The sequence below is a fragment of the Haliaeetus leucocephalus genome, unplaced genomic scaffold (assembly GCF_000737465.1).
Source record: "Haliaeetus leucocephalus isolate CR32 unplaced genomic scaffold, Haliaeetus_leucocephalus-4.0 Scaffold450, whole genome shotgun sequence".
NCBI classification, from domain to species: domain Eukaryota; kingdom Metazoa; phylum Chordata; class Aves; order Accipitriformes; family Accipitridae; genus Haliaeetus; species Haliaeetus leucocephalus.
In genome coordinates this window covers 5,491,393-5,512,685 of record NW_010972886.1, presented here as the reverse complement: position 1 = coordinate 5,512,685, position 21,293 = coordinate 5,491,393, and the positions used below count along the sequence as shown (strand labels likewise).

General features: G+C 36.2%; 1 protein-coding gene across 2 annotated transcripts in view; it reads left to right on the top strand.

Annotated features, from left to right (window-relative positions):
* ENPP3 (ectonucleotide pyrophosphatase/phosphodiesterase 3) overlaps nucleotides 1–20,980 on the top strand; it is a 41,690-nt gene extending 20,710 nt beyond the window's left edge. The window contains exons 13-25 of one of the 2 annotated variants that reach the window (XM_010574692.1): nucleotides 58–186; nucleotides 1,578–1,609; nucleotides 4,493–4,620; nucleotides 6,460–6,526; nucleotides 8,132–8,219; nucleotides 8,997–9,166; nucleotides 9,277–9,328; nucleotides 10,085–10,227; nucleotides 14,717–14,852; nucleotides 15,351–15,428; nucleotides 16,882–17,014; nucleotides 18,692–18,848; nucleotides 20,445–20,980. In XM_010574692.1, the coding sequence (XP_010572994.1) occupies nucleotides 58–186; nucleotides 1,578–1,609; nucleotides 4,493–4,620; nucleotides 6,460–6,526; nucleotides 8,132–8,219; nucleotides 8,997–9,166; nucleotides 9,277–9,328; nucleotides 10,085–10,227; nucleotides 14,717–14,852; nucleotides 15,351–15,428; nucleotides 16,882–17,014; nucleotides 18,692–18,848; nucleotides 20,445–20,618 (1,487 nt within the window). In that variant the 3' untranslated portion in view covers nucleotides 20,619–20,980. Of the gene's footprint in view, nucleotides 1–57; nucleotides 187–1,577; nucleotides 1,610–4,492; nucleotides 4,621–6,459; nucleotides 6,527–8,131; nucleotides 8,220–8,996; nucleotides 9,167–9,276; nucleotides 9,329–10,084; nucleotides 10,240–14,716; nucleotides 14,853–15,350; nucleotides 15,429–16,881; nucleotides 17,015–18,691; nucleotides 18,849–20,444 lie in introns of both variants that reach the window. The other variant, XM_010574690.1, reaches the window with a different exon arrangement.
* Nucleotides 20,981–21,293: the final 313 nt, after the last annotated feature.

The following is a 21,293-nucleotide window of genomic DNA, read 5'->3' as shown; positions in this document are numbered from 1 at the left end:
TATCTTCCTTGCCATATATTGTATACAAAAAATAACTCTTTCTATATTGTCCTTTAGGGATGGAAATGACCTACTGCAAACAGTTAGAATATATGACTAATTACTTCAAACAGATTGATTTCTACATGTATGCTGGGCCTGCAGCTCGCATTCGAGCAAGAAATGTTCCAAAGGACTATTTTACCTGTAAGTGTGGACCAATCCTGGGATTGCACAATCAATATAACAGGAAATAAATAAATAAATAGGGAAAATAGATAATCAGTAGTAATCAGCAGAGTTAACAGCTGTCTGTTTCACTTAACCTGGCTTAAACATCCCTGGAAGTTCTGGTTGTTTTTTTTTTTTTTTTCAAGAGCAATCCCTTTAGATTATATTGAAGCTTAGAAAAGCTTGTTGCAGACTCTGATTTGCATTTCCTTAGCACGTGGAAAGATGAAGAAAATATATTTTTGTTGTTTTGAACTGGAACTTCAGGTCTTTCATAAGTCCACTGCTCTTCACAGATTTCTTATGCATGTTGGCAGAGTCCATCTTTTTGAAGCAGTGACTATTTCTAATTGTGTGTACAAAGTTACGGAATCTGAATCTTAGCACAGTAGGATCTAAGCCTTGGTTGAGCCCTTTAGCTAGTATCACAAAAGAACACAAAATTGAAACCATGTGAGCTGACTCTGACTCGGAATAGATACTGTGCTACCAGACTGAAATGAAACAAACCACCTCAAAATTTCTGTATCAGGGAAAAGAATGGAGAGAGGTAAAATGATGGAAGTGCTTGATTTAGTGAGTTTATAGAATTCATAAAGTATTCCAAAAGGCTTAATTCTTGCAGATCTCAAATAAAAGCTGGGATCCCATTGTACTTTATCTTTTCTAATTGTATTTATCTTTGTAGACACAACATTTATACAACGTAAAGCAGACTTTCCTTGGTTTAAGTAGAAGACAGTCTAAGTCAGACAGGAGCAGAGTAATAAGCAGAGAGAATAATGGTGTTTTGTATGTGTCTTAAGATCAATATAATTGTTGACTCATTTCCTCTAATGGTCTTACTTTTTCTGAAGGAATTTTCCTTCTGTAAAGTGCTCAGATTTGTTTTTTAGAAAGCTAATGTCAAAAGGTTAAAGTCACTCTTTGAAAATTTGGAAGGTGGAAGTACTAAGACAGACTGGATTTTTCTCTGTGACTGCTGCTGGAAGAGGACTACAAGACAAGTGCTCCAGGTCCACGTCAGTGTAAAAAAGGTTATACTTCATACAGGTTAGGTGGGAGAGAAAATTTGATTCTGATGATGTGTCAGCTTTAGGTGTAGGCAGTCATCACCATGGCAGTTTTCTACAGTCTGTCTTGATGTACCCAAAGTGCTAGGTATGTCCACAGGCTACCACATTTACAGACAGTTACTCTTGGAAACATAACATTCCTACCTGTGGAAGGCTATGGTTACCATAATCTTCAGAGGCTAATGAAGAAATGCAATTTTACAGACAAAAAGCACGCTGAAATTTTTCTCATGAGGCTTTTGGACCTTCAGCTGTTGGAATGTATGTTAATTCATCTTTTCTTTTTAACAGTTGACTCAGAAGGAATTGTTAAAAACCTCACAGTGAGTAAATATTTTCATAATTTTTTCTCATAGTTCCTCTTAATAGGAATCTGATCAAAAAGCACAGTTTGTGAAAAACTGAGACTACAGTGCCAGTTTAAATAGTGTACTGACTCCAGTGTACCATAGGAGGCAGTTCTGGAAGCTGTTTGAAGATGGTGCACAAAGGTTTGTCATGGGGGAGATCTCTGTTCAGAGCAAAAGCATTTTCTGTACTTCTCTTTGAAAGAGAAGTAGCTGACTTCATGTGGAGAAAATAGGATATACCTTCATTATAGAACAGAATACAACACAGAGATGCTTTAGATAATGTTAGCTCTGGAATACAACTGCTGCACCCAGGCTAGGTGAAAGCAACTTTTCCGCACAACAGATAGTGACATTATAGAGCACATTGCCACAGGGTGTTGTAGGGGCTGGAAATATAAATAACAAGGGGGTATTTGAGACAAATTAATGGAGGACAAGCCTGTAAGGGCTATTAAACATGATACACAAGCAACCTCAGCCTTAAGAAGTCCCTGAAGCCTAGAGGAAACTGAGCAGGTACAAGAAAGAAGGTTCATTCAATACTTGACTTGTTCTTACACGCTTTCTCTGAGTATCTGATTCTGGAAATTCTGGAGATCTGATTGGAAACAGAGTACTAGGCAAGATGACCTTTGGCATGAGGCGGTATGGCTCTTTTAGGATCTTTTATGACATACCACTTAAGTATTTGCAGTGGTTTTAAGTATGCTGCACTACCACTGGGTGCCATACTGATAGTTCTGCTTGGGTCTCTGCCACACCGTGTGGATGTAGCACTCCAAGGCAGGACCAAGCTTGTCTGTGTCTCCATGTAGGCAATTGCTCCTTATAGGTACACTCTGTGACAGCTGAGCTCTGAAGGGTGCAACGGAAGGAGTGCAGAACAGAGTGCAAAACAAAGGAAGACCAAGCCTATTTTACTGAAAGGTGATAAGATGTGGCAGTGCATGTTTTTCCTTATACTTTTTTAGATAGATAATTCCCTGCCTTTTTTTTTTTTAGTGTTCAAGATACACATTAATACATGTGAGATTAATGTGGTGGACAAACTAAAATGCTTGTAGGAAAGTTGCCTTTTTGTATTTTCTTTGCATTGATAATTTACAGTGAGTTAAACATTAAAACTACTTGCTCTCCATGCATTGTCATAATTTTCCCTTTCCTTCATTGCCAGTTTGTTTTCTATTCTGTGACTAGTCCTAGTCCAAGCAGGAGACAGTTGTTCTTATACTTTTAGAATAAATGCTCTCAGCTTGGAAAAATTCTGGGCTGTCTCAGCTGGGTATATTTCTGATGAATCACCACTAGAGGCCTTCCTTTAACCTGTTGAACAGCTCAGTTGTGCAATATTAAACGTAGCTTTTGCCTGCCACTGACGTCCAAAAGAGCAGCGAATGTTCCTGTTTAATTTTTTCTTGATTCTGAATACCTAAGAATACAGTTGCAGGAGTAGGATATCAATGGTTGGGAATAGCAGAAGGAGCTTTTTCAGTGCTACATTCCCTACCCCACTGTATGATGTGGAGCCTGTCATATCAAAGAGCAGTAGTGTAAGCGGAATAGCATGATTTGCATATTCTGTTCTCAACCCCAGTTGAGACTGCAACTGCTAAAAGTTGCAGAGATGTGACATCTCTGCCTTTTAGGAATAGCCTGGTATCAGGACACTTCCTCTTTCCTTTTTCATTCATAAATAGTTAGTGTATTTTGTTCATTTCAAGTTCTTAGAATGAGGTTTTTGGGCAGAGAAGGGAGTTGTGTGTTGTATTCTAATTGCTAATTGATAGACATAAAGTGATATTATATATTGATTTCCTCTATTTTTCCCTTTAATTAGACTATGCTTTGTAGAATGGCCTCCTGTCCTGGGCTAGCAAACCCATTGAATCCTTATTTTTCATGTTCCTGGATTCCACTATGCTTCTTTGATGACTATCCAGGCACACTCACTCTCATTTCACATTAATGTTATTCTGTGCAGAGTATACAATTCTAGTACTTAGAGGTGAAGATGTCAGATCAGACTCCAAGTGTGCTATAGTTTGTACTGCCTGTGTGGTAGAACAGGTCCACTTCTCTGGCTTACCCAGCTTCCTAGCAGCTCTTCCCTCAGCATTTTAGATGTTCTGTGTTGTCCCAGTGCTGGATTGCTGATCAGCAGCAACACTTCTGAAATATTGCCGTGATGCTTGCAGCCAGCTGGAATGGCTTCTGATGGCCATGTGTAGTTAAATCTTTGCAGTATGTCATATGGTTGTCATTAGGCTCTCAATGCAAACTCATTCATGGCATGCCTGCTAACACAGCAGTTATATTAACACATTAAATGTGGATGTAAAAGCTAAGGCATTTATCTAACAGCTGAGTACTGGACATTTACATGGCATGAGAGTACATGTTCAGTCTTGCAGCTAAAACCCTAGACTATGCTTTGTTACGTATACTTGGTTTTCTTTGTTATTTATTGAATGGTAAAGTAATAGAAGATGGCAGAAATAAACTGCCAGGGAACTTTCTCTTGTGGAGTGTAATGTTACATACTAGATGCCAGTGACATTAGTATGGACACATAGACTAAACATTATAGCCTTAGGATTACTTTTACCACAGTATTTGTGAACTTGCTATACATATTATAGCACTATATTTTCAAACAGTTCCAAAAAAAGCCACTTTTCCTTGCATTGCTTCTTGGGCCAAAAATGAGATCTGCAGGTTATCTGAGAAGCTGTCTGTGAATAATGTGCTTTGTTCTTACATTCCTGCCACTAAGATGTTTGTGATAATTTTGAATGATCAGTTTATTTTTGATACTGAGCAAAACTCATGACTGGGCTCTTTCCTCTTCCACAGTGCAAAAGATCCCCTCAGCACTTCAAGCCTTATCTGACACCTGACTTGCCAAAACGATTGCACTATGCTAACAACATCCGTATTGATAAAGTTCATCTTTTGGTGGATCGACAGTGGCTGGCTGTGAGGTAACATAATTTGTGTGACTGTTACCTTATCTTTTTAATCCCATTCTCATCCTTTTAGTTTCCTTCACAGATGCCTGACTTCCCATTTTGCTTTAGACTTGTTACATTTCCATGTTTGTTACTTTTAAAATCTTACTATGTGTAAAAAGGAAACAGGCCTTATAATTAAAACCAAGAATGTATTATTAGTATGATTCAAATCTGAACAGTCTAATAAAAGAATCGTCATTACTCCAGATGAAATTTTTACAGAAAAAAAATGAAGAAAAAAGCAAGTAAAGAAATGAATACTACTACTACACAGAAAAAGTCTGAAAACAATGCAGTTAAAATTGTTATACAATGCCTTCCTGGTATCTAGCCCTTTTCCTGGCATTACAGTCTCCTCTCTGCTGCCCTTCTGGGTCCTAAGGTTGATGGCTTCAGTCTGGTGTGAATATGGCTAGTAATCAGCATTATGAGTCCTTCATCAGGAGGAATATGATATCCGTGTTCCTTCTTCCACACTCTGTGATCTGAATGGGGTCCTTCCTGTATGTATGCTAACACTACAGCTTGCTTATTCTTCACTGGCCTGCAAGTTAACATCACATCTCAGTTCACTAGATATGGTGCATTCTGCAAGTGTTCTTTATTCTCTTTCTTACCTCTAAGTCTGGTTTTGCTCAGTTCCAGATCTGCATTTCCTTAATTGGCCATTGGTGAGTTATTTCTAGCCTCAGAGTCTCCATTCTACACAGAATAACAAATTGTTACTTCTGTCTGCATAAAAACTATGCCTTTACCATGCAAAGATAAACTGATAAGAAAACAAATTAGACATAACCACCTTGCCATTACAAAAAATTGCTGTAAGAGATAAACAATAAAAAAAATAGCTCTGAGCAAGTCAGGAGCAGTTCAGACAAGCCTTAGTCCTGAGGCCTTGAAAACTCAATACAAAGCCTGTGGTGTTAGTAGCAATGCTGTATTTACTGAGCTATAGTCTTGCAGTAGGAGAAGCATGAGCTGACTTGGAATTTTAAGACTATTCAAATAGTAGAAAATGCTCAATCGGTATATGACTTGATTGTTTGTTTTGATGCAACCAAATAATTGTCCTGGACATATAAAAAGAAATGCCCACTGAAAAATCTTGTATTCACCTTTTTCTTAACTGCTGAAATATTCTTGTGACTCTGAAAACAGGATACATGTGCTTGACAACTGTGTGTTGAATCAGTATGGGATGACTATATCTTTCCATGTATCTCAGCAACGGGTAAATTAAAACAAGTGTTAGTCATTTTAAGTCAAACTATTCTGATGTGTTATTAATCCTATAACCCCCCCCCCCAACCCAACCACATCCCTCCTTCACCCTTTAGAATCCATGATGAAAATGTACTGTCTTGTAAGGCAAGTCCCTTGCAGTCTTATTTATATTGTTCCACAGAGGTTAACAGCAGAGTCCTCCCATTATAGGTTTTCTATTAAAATGCAGATACCACAGAAAATAACTGAGGAATTCTTCCTAAGCAGATTACACTTGTTCTGAAACTTGTAGCTAGGTGAAGGCCTCAGTTCAAAAATAGCCATTTTGTCAGTGTATTTTGAAAACATTGATTCACTGTACACTCAGTAGCTACCTAGACAAGATAATTCCTGTCCACAGCAATCTCTGTTACACGAGAAAGAGGTGTTCATAAAAGTGAACACTGGATGAGCAAAAAGTACTACAATATCATGCCAGAGTCAGTTCTTAAGGCATGATCCAGAGTCCAGCGAGTCAGGATGACTGTTATTAGCTGGTTCTGTTTGTGCCATTTTTACTTACACTATATGATGGTTTCTCCTTAGGAACGCAAATTACACAAATTGTGATAGGGGTAACCATGGCTATAACAACGAATTTAAAAGTATGGAGGTAAGATGATTTCTGTTCAAGTCTTGCACCTTCTTATATAGAAAATCACGATGTGCTAGGTGAACCACCAGAATATAGAATATATGATAGTTTTTGCAGTGTGATTTTTCTTCTGTGTCACCCACTGGGTCCACATATTTGTGTTGCCTTTCATCGATGTGTACAAGGCCTGCTGCCTGGGGATCCTGTAGTAAAACTTGTCTGGGCTCACCTTAACTCCATGGAGCCAAATAGACTACAGTAAACCAAGCATACCGTGTTTAGCTATGGGACACTGAATTCTTTCATTCTTTCATTCTTCTACTGAAGCAATGACTGAAAAATCTCCATAGGCCTTGGGAGTTCAGTTGAGCATCTGAAAGCCTGAATGCTCAAATAAACTAAATCTCATTGACTCTGCTTATCGTACAAGACTTAATCATATCATCAGAGTAAAAAACTCATTAGTATAACCTGTATGTTAGTATAGCCTGTTTCATCTCATTTTCACTTCTGGTCACAGTGAAAATATTTTGAGTTCTTGAGCTTTTGGTTTTTCATGTACTTTCTGTGATGTGAACCTTTAAGTAAGTCAAGCATCCCACTACTAGTCCCATATTCTGTGCCTAAGAATCAGATTCTTCCAGATCTTCACAGCCATATTAAAACCATATGTCAATATACTGATCAGAATGGTGCTGAATGTTTGTATGGAAAGAAAAGGTAAATTCTGGTTACCATGGAAACCTTGATCATAGATAACCTTATGCTGGTGGCACAATGACTGAGGAAATTTTTTTTCTTTATAAAGGAGAAAAATGTCTTAGTGTTGTCTTTTTTAAAAAAATTAAAAATACCTTCTCTGTTACGGGAACATAAGAATATTATTTTAGAACAGATCATTGTCCTGTTTAGTCATGTTTCCTGTATCTTAAGGCAGGCAGCTCAAAAGGCTTATAAACTAGTAGAAACCAATGTGAGACTGTAAGTAGTATCAATGTTCTGCTACAGTGCTTGCAGACTCCGCAAGGGCTGCCCAGTACTACATTGCTTCATTGGTGGTACTGATGCAGGTCTCTGCTGAGCTTGGGATGGGTCTCTGCAGTTCCCTGCTCCTTGCTTTAGATTTAACCATGGCTATAGGCTCTTAAATGACCCAAAGACTTTAGAGAATGCAATGTATTAAAACAAACCCCAACCCCCCAATGCTTGTATTTCTGGCTCAATATTAACCTTTAGATAGGATCTGTGAGTGTCATAACTCTACATTTGTTGAAATGGCATTGTTACAGGCTGTTTCAATGAAAACATAAAAAGGTGTGAATTTGAAACATAGCAAAAAATAGTTTTCTAAGTATGCATCAAAATATTAAAGAACACCCCTCCAGATTCATTATATAGTTTAAATTATCCTGAGAAATTAATTTGTTTTGCATTTTTCTTCAAATTATATGCAAATTATATGCAAAATTTGCCTTCTTTACCAGAACAATCCTATATTTTAACTTTTATGACTGTGAAAAGACTGCATTTTGTTCCAGTGTCCCTGTTTCCATAAAATCCAACTGAATTGTTTTTTGAATTTGGATTCCTTTAGATAACAACTTTTGTTTTATTACAATCTAGGCTATATTCCTAGCATATGGCCCAAGCTTTAAAGAGAAAACAGAAGTGGATGCTTTTGAAAACATTGAGGTTTACAACCTTATGTGTGGTGAGTAGAAACAATCCAGTACTTTTAGATGATAAACCAACAGTATTTCCAAATACCAGTGTTGTAAGAGCTAAAATAAGGGTAACTAAAAATTCAGTGAATTAAATCAGAAGCTAGGTTTTTCTCAGAAAACGCAGAAGCCATACTCTTTTGCCTTCTGTACAGTGCTAAAAGGTTAACTGCCAAAAATTGTTGTGCTTTGAAGGTTGTTTCTGATTGCAGAAGGATTCCACTAAAGAATCAGAGAGAACTGCTCCTGCCACATGGGCTTGCTGTTGAAATGATGCCTGTGGAATAATTGTGGGATAAGAATCTTATAGAGAGTTACCGCTCTTGTTCATAACTTGAAATGGACCATTGCAGTCCTGGCAGTGAGCAATTAGGAAGTATATGCCTCAGAAAATATGGATTAATGCATCACACAAAAATGCAATAGGCTAGTGTGCTTCACAATATGTGACGCATTTGCAATCACATTTGTACTCTGCATTAAATCATCTAATCTTATGAATGTTATGGCAATGTATAAAACTGTATTAACAGTACTCAAATACATAATTACCAAATCTTGATGCAATGGAAGATAGCAATGAACCTTCATACCTAAAAAACTGGAAGTTGATGGTAGTAGTTACCATAATAGTTTAAATAACAGAATAAGCTATTTCTATATTTAGAATGAATGCATAGGAAATGTGTAGAATTGGAAAGATAATAACTTTTAAAAATGCCATTTTAGTCTTAAAATATGTTTACAAATTTCAAATGTTTCAACAGATTTGCTGCATATTACACCAGCACCAAATAATGGAACACATGGCAGCTTGAATCACCTCTTAAAAAAACCTTTTTACAATCCTTCACATGCAAAAGAAAACTCATCTCCTTCTTCATGTCCAGTTTCCCATCTGACTCCCATAGATGATCTAGGATGCACATGCAAGCATGTAAGTAGGGGCTTCTGGGATCTTTTAATCACCTTTGTCAAGTATGTTCTCTTTTCTTTGGTTTTTCTAAACTATGGATTCACTGTGAAAGATTCTCTTATATTTTACAGATATCAAATGTTTCAGTACTAAATGAGAGGTTAAATCTTACCACAGAAGAAAGTAAGTAGCAAGAGATGAAAAGCACAGCAATATTTTTAAATCTATGCCTGGTTTAGATTTTGTATTGTTGGTTCCAGTGGGAATTTTTGGAGTGTTAATTAAAATTTAAAGTGAAGTGGGAAAGCCAAGTCAGAAGCATAACTTTTTTTCTTTTTTCTTTGCATTTGTTTAAAAAATGCTAATTAATACTGTTATAGCAACACTTATGCATAGGAATCAGATCTGAATCCCATTAAAATCTTGGAAAAAACCATACAGGTTTCAGTGGTCTTTGGAGAAAGCCTGAACACTTCCAGGCCATATGCTGTAACTCTTGTTCCCCACCTTGTAACCATAACTTTGCCTTTCTCTGATCAAAAATTCCCATAGATATTTCTGTGTGCTTTTTTATGGGTCTTCTGGAAATCTTAGGAAGCGTTGTAATGCTTCCTAGCCGAGTAAGATTTAAATTTCACTCTACTGGCAAGATAAATTCAAAAGGTTTATATTGGTATGAAATTGCAAAGAAGAAAGAATTTGCAAGTCTGATATATTACACTGACTTTCGTGTGTTAAACTTAACATGAAAACTATTTTCTACATTTTTTTATTCCACTCATAAGCTAAGAGCTTAAAGAAACACATGCCCATGTTTACTGTTAGTTTTATTTGTATTTATTAGTGTTTTAATTTACATTTTTTCTCTGCTCTCTTAAACCTTTGTGCCATCCAAAATGTTATAGAAGAATGAATCAATAATTATTGTTTAAATTCTAGTAAAGAAGGCAAACTCATATCATTTGCCATATGGGAGACCCAGAGTTCTTCAGAAGAAGAATGTCTACTGCCTCCTTTCCCATCATCAGTATGTGAGTGGATACAGCTATGATATCTGGATGCCACTGTGGACGGCATACACTGTGAATAAGCCTGTAGGTTATCAAATATTCATACTATTCTTAAATATGTAATATAATGGATTGAAAACATGGTTCAGTCATCAGGAGTCCAGGTTAAGAACTGATGAATGTCATGTGACTAAGGTCCTTATGTCTGAAAAAGTGTCTTTGATATCTTTTAAATTTCAACTATCTTAAGCTATTGTTTAAAAAAGTGGGAATGGCCATCTGTTAGGGACACAAAAGATAGCGAAGAATAGAGCTGCTGGTAAGCTAGTTCCATTAAGCCTATTCTATAAAATAAGCTGTCAAGACAGTGCTCCAACTTGCCTGTCAATTCCTGAGGAAAAGCAGGCTCTGATTTCCAAAATCAGAAGCTTTTAAGCTTTCCTATGAATATCATGATATTTTTCCTATTAACAAACCTTTATACAATTCTGCAAGACAGTTTGTACTAATGCATACTTCTGCATGTTCTGTTTATTTGCTCTCTATATATTATATAATGTCTGAAAAATGTAATTATAGCTGAACGAACCTCTGAGAGTTCAAGACTGTGTGGCTCTGGAATAAATTGTTTTGAGTTTTCAGGGTCAGTAAACTAGTGGACATTCATGGGCTTAATTCCCCCTATAATTTGACCCTTTTTCTAAGTTGCCATGAGGAAATAACTTTTACACTGATTTTTCTGTCTGAAGAGAACTGTTATTGATGTTTACATGATTTCTTATTTTATCAGTACAAATATGGGGAAATTATTTTAATCAAATATATGCTGCTAGAATGTTAGTATTTCAGAAAGTTTTACTCCATACTTTCTCTTGATTTTTCACAATGTGGGTGAAGGATCACAAATCCAACCCTAAGAAGGCTTAAAGTCTAGTGAAACAAATGTCCATTTCAACAAAGAATGGTTTTACTTCATCATATTTGAAGATCTGCTCTTATACCTTGCTATGAAAGTGCATTACCCTAATGAAAACCAGTTAATTTTGGGCAGATTTTTTTTCTGATTTCACTTTAAAAAGATTTAAAAGTCCCACCAGAACTGGAGTCTTTTTAATATTTCAGCACTAGCAGCAAAAAGCTCAAAAAAAGCAAATAACTTTTCAGACATTTTCCTTAGTTGAAAACCAAGTTCTCAGCTGGAAAAGAAGTGTATGAAATAAGTTCTTGCTCAATATACCATCTAAATCAACAGAAACACATATTTGTGGGATTTTCTTACAGTAGTTTATGCAACATTGTGGGAAGCAGCGAATGATTGAGACTGAAGTATTGGAGGGTATAGTTCACAGCTGACTCTAATACAATGATGTATGTTTTCTATAGAAAGAATAAGAAAGAATAAATTTCCTCTGTAATACTCTCAGAGACACGATGGTGAGAGGCTATAAGTCTAAGAGCTCACTCACTGACTTACCTTATACAGTAAGCTGACATCACGATTTTTTATTACAATATGTACTAATCAAGAGAAAAAAGCTTTATAATTTATAAGAGCAGTGGAAGGACAGAGGGACAGAGCTAATGCCTTTGACTGTAAGCTTTGGCTACAATACTTGGGAATGACAGAAAATTGCAATTTAAATTGCAAGAATTTTTTCTTGCAAGAATTGTAAGAATTGTAAGAATTTTTATTGCATCCTAGGTTATTTATGTTGTGGATGAAGCCTGTGCAGTGATTTACACTATTTGTAAGGTGGGGAATTTCTTGACATTAGGTAGCTATAAAGAAGGGCTTAAACAGTAAAATAAATGATGCAGGATGGAGTGTTGCTGATTTTGTATGATTTGGAAGTTTTGAAACTGGGCTGGCTGATCAAGCCTGCATAGTATTACTGCACCTGCATGTGATATCAGAATCAGGGATATTATGAATAATATATAGTTATAAATGTTAAATAAATTATGTCAGACAGAGTTTTGGTTACTTAGCATTCTCAGTCAAAGGAAAGTTTAAGAGTGAAGGACATTTATTTTCTTGATGTTTTACCCTCATCTTCCAGGGAGGAAGGCATATTTTCTGGCAAAAAGATAGTCCTTCCACCTGCCTGCAGACACCTGTGGAATTTAAATAGCTTTTCTATGTAGAATCACAGCAATGGGACTTGTATAAATGACTGGGATTTTTTGAACTAAAGCTCAGTGCACTGGGGATTATGGGAGTTTTGTCTTTTATGGTTTAGTATTTTTTCTTCTTGACTACTGAAAAAAGATTCCTGGAGGTGGCTGAAGTTGACATGACAGACCACAGCAGATGCTTGCGGTCTGTCATGTAATGCAAATAATTCATGCTTCTCAACATTAATTACTAGCTTGTCAAAAGACAATAACCTGCATCATAAAAGGTGATGCATGATGTGATAGGCAAAGCCATTTTTTAGTTGTAACTGTTTTCTTCAGAAGACATTATGGTTCTTTGACCTAAAAGACAAGGAGCCAAAAGGCTAAAGCTGTTGAATTGGCGTTGAATGTTTTTTTTCTGATTCTGAAGTTTTGAGGCGATGGCTATCACTGTCAAGACCTCATTTCTTAATAAATGAGCACTTTGACTAGCTTCTTTGAGAATCATTCTATTCTTATTGATAGATGATCTGTTTAAAAATAGCTTATTCCTCTATTTTGAGGAAAAGAAATGAAGAGAGGTTGTAGCAGGGTGAATGTGTTAGTTCACAGAGCATTAGCAATATGGCTTGCAATCTGGGGTTGCATTAACTGTTCTCATTGTACTAAAAGGTGACACAGACAAAGCCATTTTCATCTCTCAACAGCTTTTGGTATTATTTACTTGCTGACTTGTACATCCTTGAAAAAAGCTGAAATATTCTTGAGCGGTTGCTTTTCAGTATTTTGAGAGTTCATAGGTTCATTATGAATTCTCATTTCTTCAGCTGAGAATTTTCTCCTGTGATGTCCAATGGAAATGCCATGAGCAGCCTTCATCTCCTAAATGTATGGGAGTGTTCGTAAAAATACAGGTTATATAATGTATTACATATGTGATGGACAGACAGTTCTAAAACACTGTCCTCCTGCCTTGGCACTTGGATTAGAGCTCATAGCTCATATAGTTAGCTTTAAGAAATGTGAAATAATGAGAAGAGAGTTGAATGGTGTCCTCATCACTTCAAGTTGGAGAAAATGTGAATGCTTCTAATAATCCAGATTCATGATATAGGTCAAAAGTAGATTCCCTGCTGTATTTGGATAACATTAGGTGTGACCACTGTATTTAGTGAGAAGAATTAACTTCTCTTCAGGACAGTCCTTGGCATGTTTATTCAGATCTTTGTTACTTTGATTCAGGTTTCCCTTCAGAGATCATAAAGAAGTTGAAGCCATCATTGAATATCACAGCTCAATTATTAAATTTAAAATATCGGTTTCTTCAGTGACCCTGATCCATTAACCCTGCCTTATTGATTTGGACACTAGAAAGGACAAATTGCTCAAATGAATTGGATGTCAGTTTTGTATTGGGATTTACATTTGCTTGACAATGGCATCTTATCTGCTCAGGTGGCAAAGGCAGTCTTTTATCTTTTATATTTCATCCCATATGAATGAAATATATATATTTTCCATTAATATACAACCTGACCATAATATGGTCATCTACAGGAATTCTCATAGAAGGAAAGAAATTGAATCAAGGAGTACAAAGAGGCACAAGAAGAACATTCCAGTTCTTTTTTTCTGCTCAGTTTTACCGATCAAAATAAACAATGTACTGAAAATCAGTTTAGATGTTTAACTATTGTTTATAAAGGTATAAAGAAAATAAATATGTTCCATTCTTACCAAAATGAAAATAAATTACATGTAAATGAGTATGAAAAAGAAAATGCAGTTAAACACAGAAAAGCATATTCTGATGTTTTAGTTAATGCTATTGTAAAATTACGATAAAGGTTACAGAAAAGGTTATGGAAACAAAAGTAAAGGTTATAGAAACAATTATACTCATCAGCATCACTTTTGGCCAGATCTTAGCTAGTGTGCATGTTAACATGTCTCAGTGAAGGTAGTGAAGCTAGCCAGTAAAATGTACTGAATTTACTGTGAATTTATTTAGCTTTAACTCTTCAGCCGCACAGACTCTTATTATGGAGATAGCATCCTCATATGCTAAGATGAGGTCATAGTGTCATCTTTATATACTAGCTGCTTTCCAGGAGGATGTGACATCAAGTCTGTGTTTCCAGAAATATGTAAAAATGACAAATGAGCCAAACTTGTCACCTGTTTTTGCCTAAGGTATAACCTTATTTTGCTACTACAATTTTACATGCTGCATAAGGATTTCCCTGAATTACCTAAAACCAGAAGAAGTAGAGGAAAAACACTAGGCAGAAGACATCAGTGTCCATTACCTGCATTGACCTGATTCACTATGAAAATAGGAGAAGATTCAATGAAGTTCGTTCTAGAAAGTTAAAACCATACAAAGCATTGGGTTAGCCACAGCCGTGGGTGTAATACTTTTTTTCCCCCCCCCTTTTCACAGGAAAACACATCTCCTCTTCCTCCCACTGTTTCAGACTGTCTGCGGGCTGATGTTAGGATCCCTGTTGCTCGGAGCCAAAATTGTTCCAACTACCCAGAAGGGCTGACCTTCATCCGCAGTTTCCTCTATCCTCCCAGTGAGCATGGTTCTTTTTATAGCTAGAACTTAGAAAGTCTTAATCAGCTGGATGTGGGTTTATGTTTAAACATATACCCAAACACCAAAACAAACTTCTGCGGATCAGCATGTTGGGCAGAAAAAGGTTTCCAGTGTTTGTAGACTGACCAAAAGCAGGGCAACTGCTACTTTTATCTAAATATTTTCGGTTTAGAACATTTAAGTTTTTCTTTAAAAAATTGAACAATTTGAATTTGATGAAAACTGGTTGGAAAGATGTAAAGGGCTGTCCCTCTTCCTCTGTATGAATATTAATTTCCTATTGTCAAATTTGATGATTACTTTGTTGAACACATTTTACAAACAAATTTGGATATATGTTTGCAGTAGGATCATACACTCGTGCTCAAATGTAAAAAAAAATTGAATTACATGTACCTGCAATTTATAGTGACATATGAATCAAATTCATCTTTGTATAATATTTCATGAATTTTTACTTTGTTCTTTTATATAGACTTCAATTCATCTGCTCTTGAACAGTATGATGCCTTACTCACCAGCAATATTGTTCCCATGTATAGAGCTTTCAGAGGTAGATTGCAAAGTTTTGATTAATTTTTATTATTTTTTTGTAATTATGGTTCTGGATTTGATAAAGCTATGACAAAGACTTAAAAACATTAATGGGTGGCCTGCAGTATATCCAGATCTTGTGCAAATGTATTTAAAACTTTTTAAAAGTAGATGTTTGAAACTTTAAAATGCACTTATTTAAGTTAATTTTTTTTCCATGTATAGTCCTGTCTGACCTCTGCTTAGGTGTACCTGTTCACTTCTGAATTTCCTCTTCATCTCTTGTATGCTGTCCTAACAAGAAATCCTAGCTATGAAGCTCTCATGAAAATTTCCCCTTGGGGAAATGCTCAAGGTGAATGAAAATAGCACTTTTTCTTTCCTTTTGGAAGGTCTCAAGAGAAAACAGGATGAAGTTTGTAATCAATGGCCTGATACAGTGCCTGTTTCATCAAGCAGAAACTCAAACCAGATGATATTAATCTTGGAATATTTATTTCAGGCAGGTGTTTCTATTATACAAGTGCAATAAGTTACATTAACTCTTTCCATCCAGTCTGACTCACATTTGTTCATAATCACTGTTAAGAAATTTTCTACAACTTCATATCGTCCTGTTTTACTCTTAGGCCTAGGCTCATTTTCTTAGACAAAGGATAAAAAGAGGAATTGTGTAAGGAAAAAGCTGGAGGCAAAGCAATGATTTAACTACCTTTCTAATGCCCTCAGACCTCATTTATTCATTCACCCATGCCATATAAAAAACAGAGATCCAGAAAGCCTAATTGGCTTTAATCTTCCAATTAAATCAAGGACATTATGAAAAATCCAATTTTCCAAGAAAACTCTACAGGAGATTTAAACTTACAAGAAGTTACTCTAGACCATAAGCAAGAGGTAAATCAGTAGGGGATGCCCTCAACTCCCCAGGTGCATCTGGGTTTTTTGCCATGATAGCTGTAAATATTTGAATAGTCTCACTAGCTTATATCCTATAAATTGTACTTTCTCAAATAACAGCTGTGAAATAAGCCAAATTGTCTAGTGATATTTGACATGAGTTCTGTAGAGTTAGACTAACTCTCAGGTGGTGAATATTGCTCTCACAAAGCTGTTATCTCAGTTCCTACTAATTGGCAGAGTTGCAGGTGCTAGCAGATAGGCCAGAAATTAATGACCTCTCAGCTCTAAAACTGTAGCTTCAGCCTTATCTCAAATGCATTATCTCCAGTAGTGCAATGGAACTTGCAGAGCTATAATAGCATTTACCATGCCTTTTTCAATGATGTGTGAGAGTATGTCCCTTCTGATGAAATCCAAATTTTGTGTTAGAAAGAGTTGATTTCACAGGCAGTTTAGTTTGGAACTTTTTATTATTCATCTATAGCAAAAAAGGAAATAGGTTCTTTTTCTTTAGTGGTGAAATAACTTCAAATTTATGTAAATATGCTTGTATTTTCTTTTAATGACAGACATATGGGACTATTTCCATAATGTGCTGCTTCAGGAGTATGCTAGAGAAAGGAATGGAGTAAATGTTATCAGTGGACCAGTGTTTGATTACAATTACGATGGCCATTTTGATACTTTTGATGAAATTAAGCGGTAAGTATGTGAAAAGCTAGAAGCCAAACTCCAGATTATTTCCCACTGTATTTCCACACAAACTTCTATTCAAGAAGAACAAGAAACAAGTATCACAGAGAATGGAGTATTCCCTTTATAATACTAAACCCACTGTTGCTCATACAACAGCAAATACTCCTGCAAACAGATACAGTACTGTAGAAGTTGAAGTTCCAGTAAAGAGAAAAAAGCTTTGCAGTTACATGTGGATCTATGTACACATGCACAGATACAGACCAGTAATTTGTTTCCCAAGCTTATGCCTAGATTTTGGGGCCTCTGCAACAGAAATACTGGGAGAATAGATGACATCTAAATATACAGATGATGTGCTTTAGTGTAATTTTCTGACTTTCATGTTGTGCTTACTCACCTGTTTGTTGTTCCTCCCTATTGTCTCAGACTGATGTGTTTTATCAAAGATCAGATTTCTGTGTTTGCTTTCACTGAATCATGTAACTGAGAATGCAAAGTGTAACGTTCCTGAGTGCTACCTTTGCATAGCTATGGCTTACACAAGTCACTTGAAGGTCTGACAAGTTCTAGGTACATTTTAGTGAGCTCTGGTAGCATAACAAAATACATTTAAAAATTCATCTGTGTGTAGAAACAGGAATAAGAGAAGACTTGCATAAAAAAAATCTGTAAAAGAGAAATATAAAAGATAAAGACCAATTATTTATGTTAGTGAATGAGGACAGAAGGAGGAAAAAACAGAATAAAAAAAAAACAATATAGATCGTTCCAAATATAGGTAAAATGCCTTGTGACAGTAAGAATGCTTATGTAGTAGAAAAATGCTGGGAAATCTACACAGCTGAATCTGTCACTGGAGATGTTTTATTCAAGGCTAGACTTAATACCACATCTGTCAAAAATGGTTTGAGAATGGGAAAATCAGCTCTGCCACGAAGTAGGAGGGTGGAAGGGAGGAGAGACTAGAACTTCCTTCCAAGCAGAATGCTGCAATATCCAGTTGACCACATAATGTCTACAGTTTGGAATAAGCATGTTTTATTCAGCATGGTTAGTCAGTCATATGAAGCAGTATAATGATTTCTGTGATGGTGTTTTTTTGAATACTGAAGATGTATGGCAAATTTGGGAAGTGTTCAACTCCTCATAACTTTATACACAAAAGTGACTATGTTCACAGAATAGCCAGAAAAGGGAAGCAAAGACATTTTCAATCAGGTATCCTAAACTAGTTTCTATAGCACATAGCCACAATTCATCATTCCAGCATTTCTTGCTGGCAAGGAACCAGAAGCTAATTTTCTCATCACTCTTCCCCAATTCAGTTTCATGTGGTTGAAATTCTTAATGTAATGAAGGGCAACTATGATGCTCTATCCTGCCTCTTCCAGATGTAGAGATCTTTGGCTTTGGCAAAATAGTGTTGACCATGTAAGCAATCCTGTTGGTTTCAGTGGGACTGCTTGTAGCAAAAGGACTAATCCATGTGTGTTTGGCTGTTCATGAAACAGATAGTGAGGCTGTCTATCCCATCAGGTATTTATTTCAATTATAAAATAAATAAAAGTCATATAGTAGTGAAAGATCTATGCTGAGATAAGTTCTTTAAATTACTAATGGCATCAGTGGTTTTAATACTTGATATCTAGATAAATCCCTTAATTAATATTTGTTTTCTAGGCATGTAAACAATACAGAAATCCCTGTCCCAACCCACTACTTTGTGGTTCTGACTAGCTGCAAGAACAAGTCCTATACTCCACTGAACTGTTCAGGCTCCTTGGATGCTTTGTCTTTTATCATTCCTCATCGACCTGACAACACTGAAAGCTGTGCTGTAAGTACAGTTCTATGCTCCTGCATACCAATGAGCTTTGTGAACTGATTCCCAGTGGGATCCAGTCATCTGGAGAATCTTTAGAAGTCTAAGTGTTTAATTAATCCATTCCCCATGAGCTGAGAGCTAAAGCGATGACTAGGAGGGTAAGAAGCTCCAGGAGAGGTAGCTGGAAACTAATGAGCTGACAGGAAGGCAAGGAAGAAGAAGAAAGGAGGGTTTGATAAGAGCACTTGGAAATGCTGTCACCTGAGAAGGGCTGAGAACAGCAGCACAGCCAACAGGGTGATGAGATAGCTTTATGGAAGGCTGCAGGATAAACTTACTCCAGAGGTAACAGAGGACTTTGAGTGTTATTCCCTTCAGTGTAGCTAGAATTCCTTCAATCCTTTGTTCCGCCTTTATAAAAAATTAGACAGTAGGCATTTAGATGGATAGTTCTGCAGTAGAAGTTCATACTTGAATTAGATGAAATCTATGCTTACCATTAACAGTGTAAATCTCATGTTTTGTAGCAAACAAAAGAAATTAGCTGAGTGTAATATGCATTGTTGAGCCAGCTGAGTGTCTATTCCATCAACTCTGGGATGCAGAAGGTTCCTTAGCTTAGTGTGTGTATTACAGTCTCCCCACATACAAGTATAGCTGCACAGACTTGAACTGGCCCTCAAAGCAATACAATTGTGTTTATTCAGTTTATTTATAACTTTGAACTCATAACTCCAGACAGGTACAAGCTTGCACTGCTTAGAAACAAGCAGTTTCTATTATACAAGTGCAATAAGTTACAAGTTGGGTGTCTCCTCATTTGTGGTGTGGATAATCCACAACTGACCAGTTATCTTTTTGGTAGCTGAAAGTTGACTAAATATATGAAATAAATTATTTGAATGAATTAGTCTTTATACTTTAGAAATCAACATCTGTTATTTCTAAAGCTTAGCCATAAACCCCAAATATCATTGTACTTCATATTCATTGTGTCTTGCAGTGCCGTAAATTTAGTGAACCATTTGTGTCAGAAACAGATACTGTTAATGGAAAAGCAAATTACCATCTGTTTGCAAAAAAACTTTTGTAGTAAAAGAATTGAACAATAACATTTTTGATTGATTAGTGCTTACATTTCTATTGTTTTCCCTGTCTCTCTAGCAATTATTATTGCTGTCCAACAATCAGACTGAGCTGCTGTAAGGACTTTGTTCAGGTTGCCAGGTGTCTGTTGTCTGGCTAGCCTGAGCACTGCAGCTAATTTATACTGTAACTAAAACTGTCCTTACTTGTGTGTTTAAAACCTGACTCAACTGTACTTTGTAGTTAAAGGTCATACTTGCCATTTCAGCATAATTTTTCTCCTCTGTTACTTCAGAAGTGCAGAAGTGGGGAGAGGGGACATCCATTTGATTCTGTTTAAATGAGATCCCTAAATGCAAGGCTGTAAAGATGTCTAGGAAAACCTGAAAGAAGTTTTACCAACTGGAGGCCTTTAGTCTGTCAAACCAGTTAAAACACTGATTATTGTCTAACTAACACCATGCCACCAAACAACAGAATGCCTTTTAGTTGTTTGAATGTTGTTCTTGTTTGTTTTGGCAGGAAAATAAGACACTTTCCGAATGGGTTGAAGAAAGAGTTCAGGCTCATTCTGCACGTGTTCGGGATGTGGAGCTGCTAACTGGGCTTGACCTTTACCAGGAAAGAAAGGAACCCATCTCCGAGATCTTACAGCTAAAGACATTTTTGCCAATATTTGATACTGAAATTAACTGAGTATCTGTTAAAAAAGTGTCAGTGCTTGGAAGAAAGCAAATTTAAGTGATTTAACTTTTTTCCTTGCTAAAGTATGTAGGAAACATGACTACAGCTCTTCTATAGGAAAACACACTTAGAGGAGCTAATTTCATTTTTCAAATGCATGTTCTTTGGTCAAGTGTTTTGTGCCAATTGAATAAAAATTGCCTAAAGTAAATCAAATCATCATTGCTCAGCCAGGGTTTCAAAACAGAGAATATTTTATTAGTAGTGGTTTGAAAAAAAGCTGCAAAAGGAACATGTTTCATAGTAGAGAGAACCCAGAATTGTAAACTGTATAGAAAATATTTCTATAATGCAGTTGGAAAGTGAAGCAGTTTGAGAGGAGTGTGTGGGTTTTCTCTCCTGTGTTTATCAGAGAGGTTATAGTTATCTAATACTAGTATGTCCTGAAATGTTCTGAATTTTTCTTTCTCACCTATTACTTCACGTAGAAACTGCTATATATTTAAAAAACATATTCAGACTCGCAGGAAGTTTGTATACAGTGGAAGTGTCTTCTATGATCATCCCCTGTGTTTTCCACTTGAGTTAATTCATTATGCTAGTAATGAGTGAAGTGAAGTTAGAGTAAACAAGGTATATTCTGTACCCTTCAGAAATCTTAAAGCATTCTGAACATGAAGAGGTAAA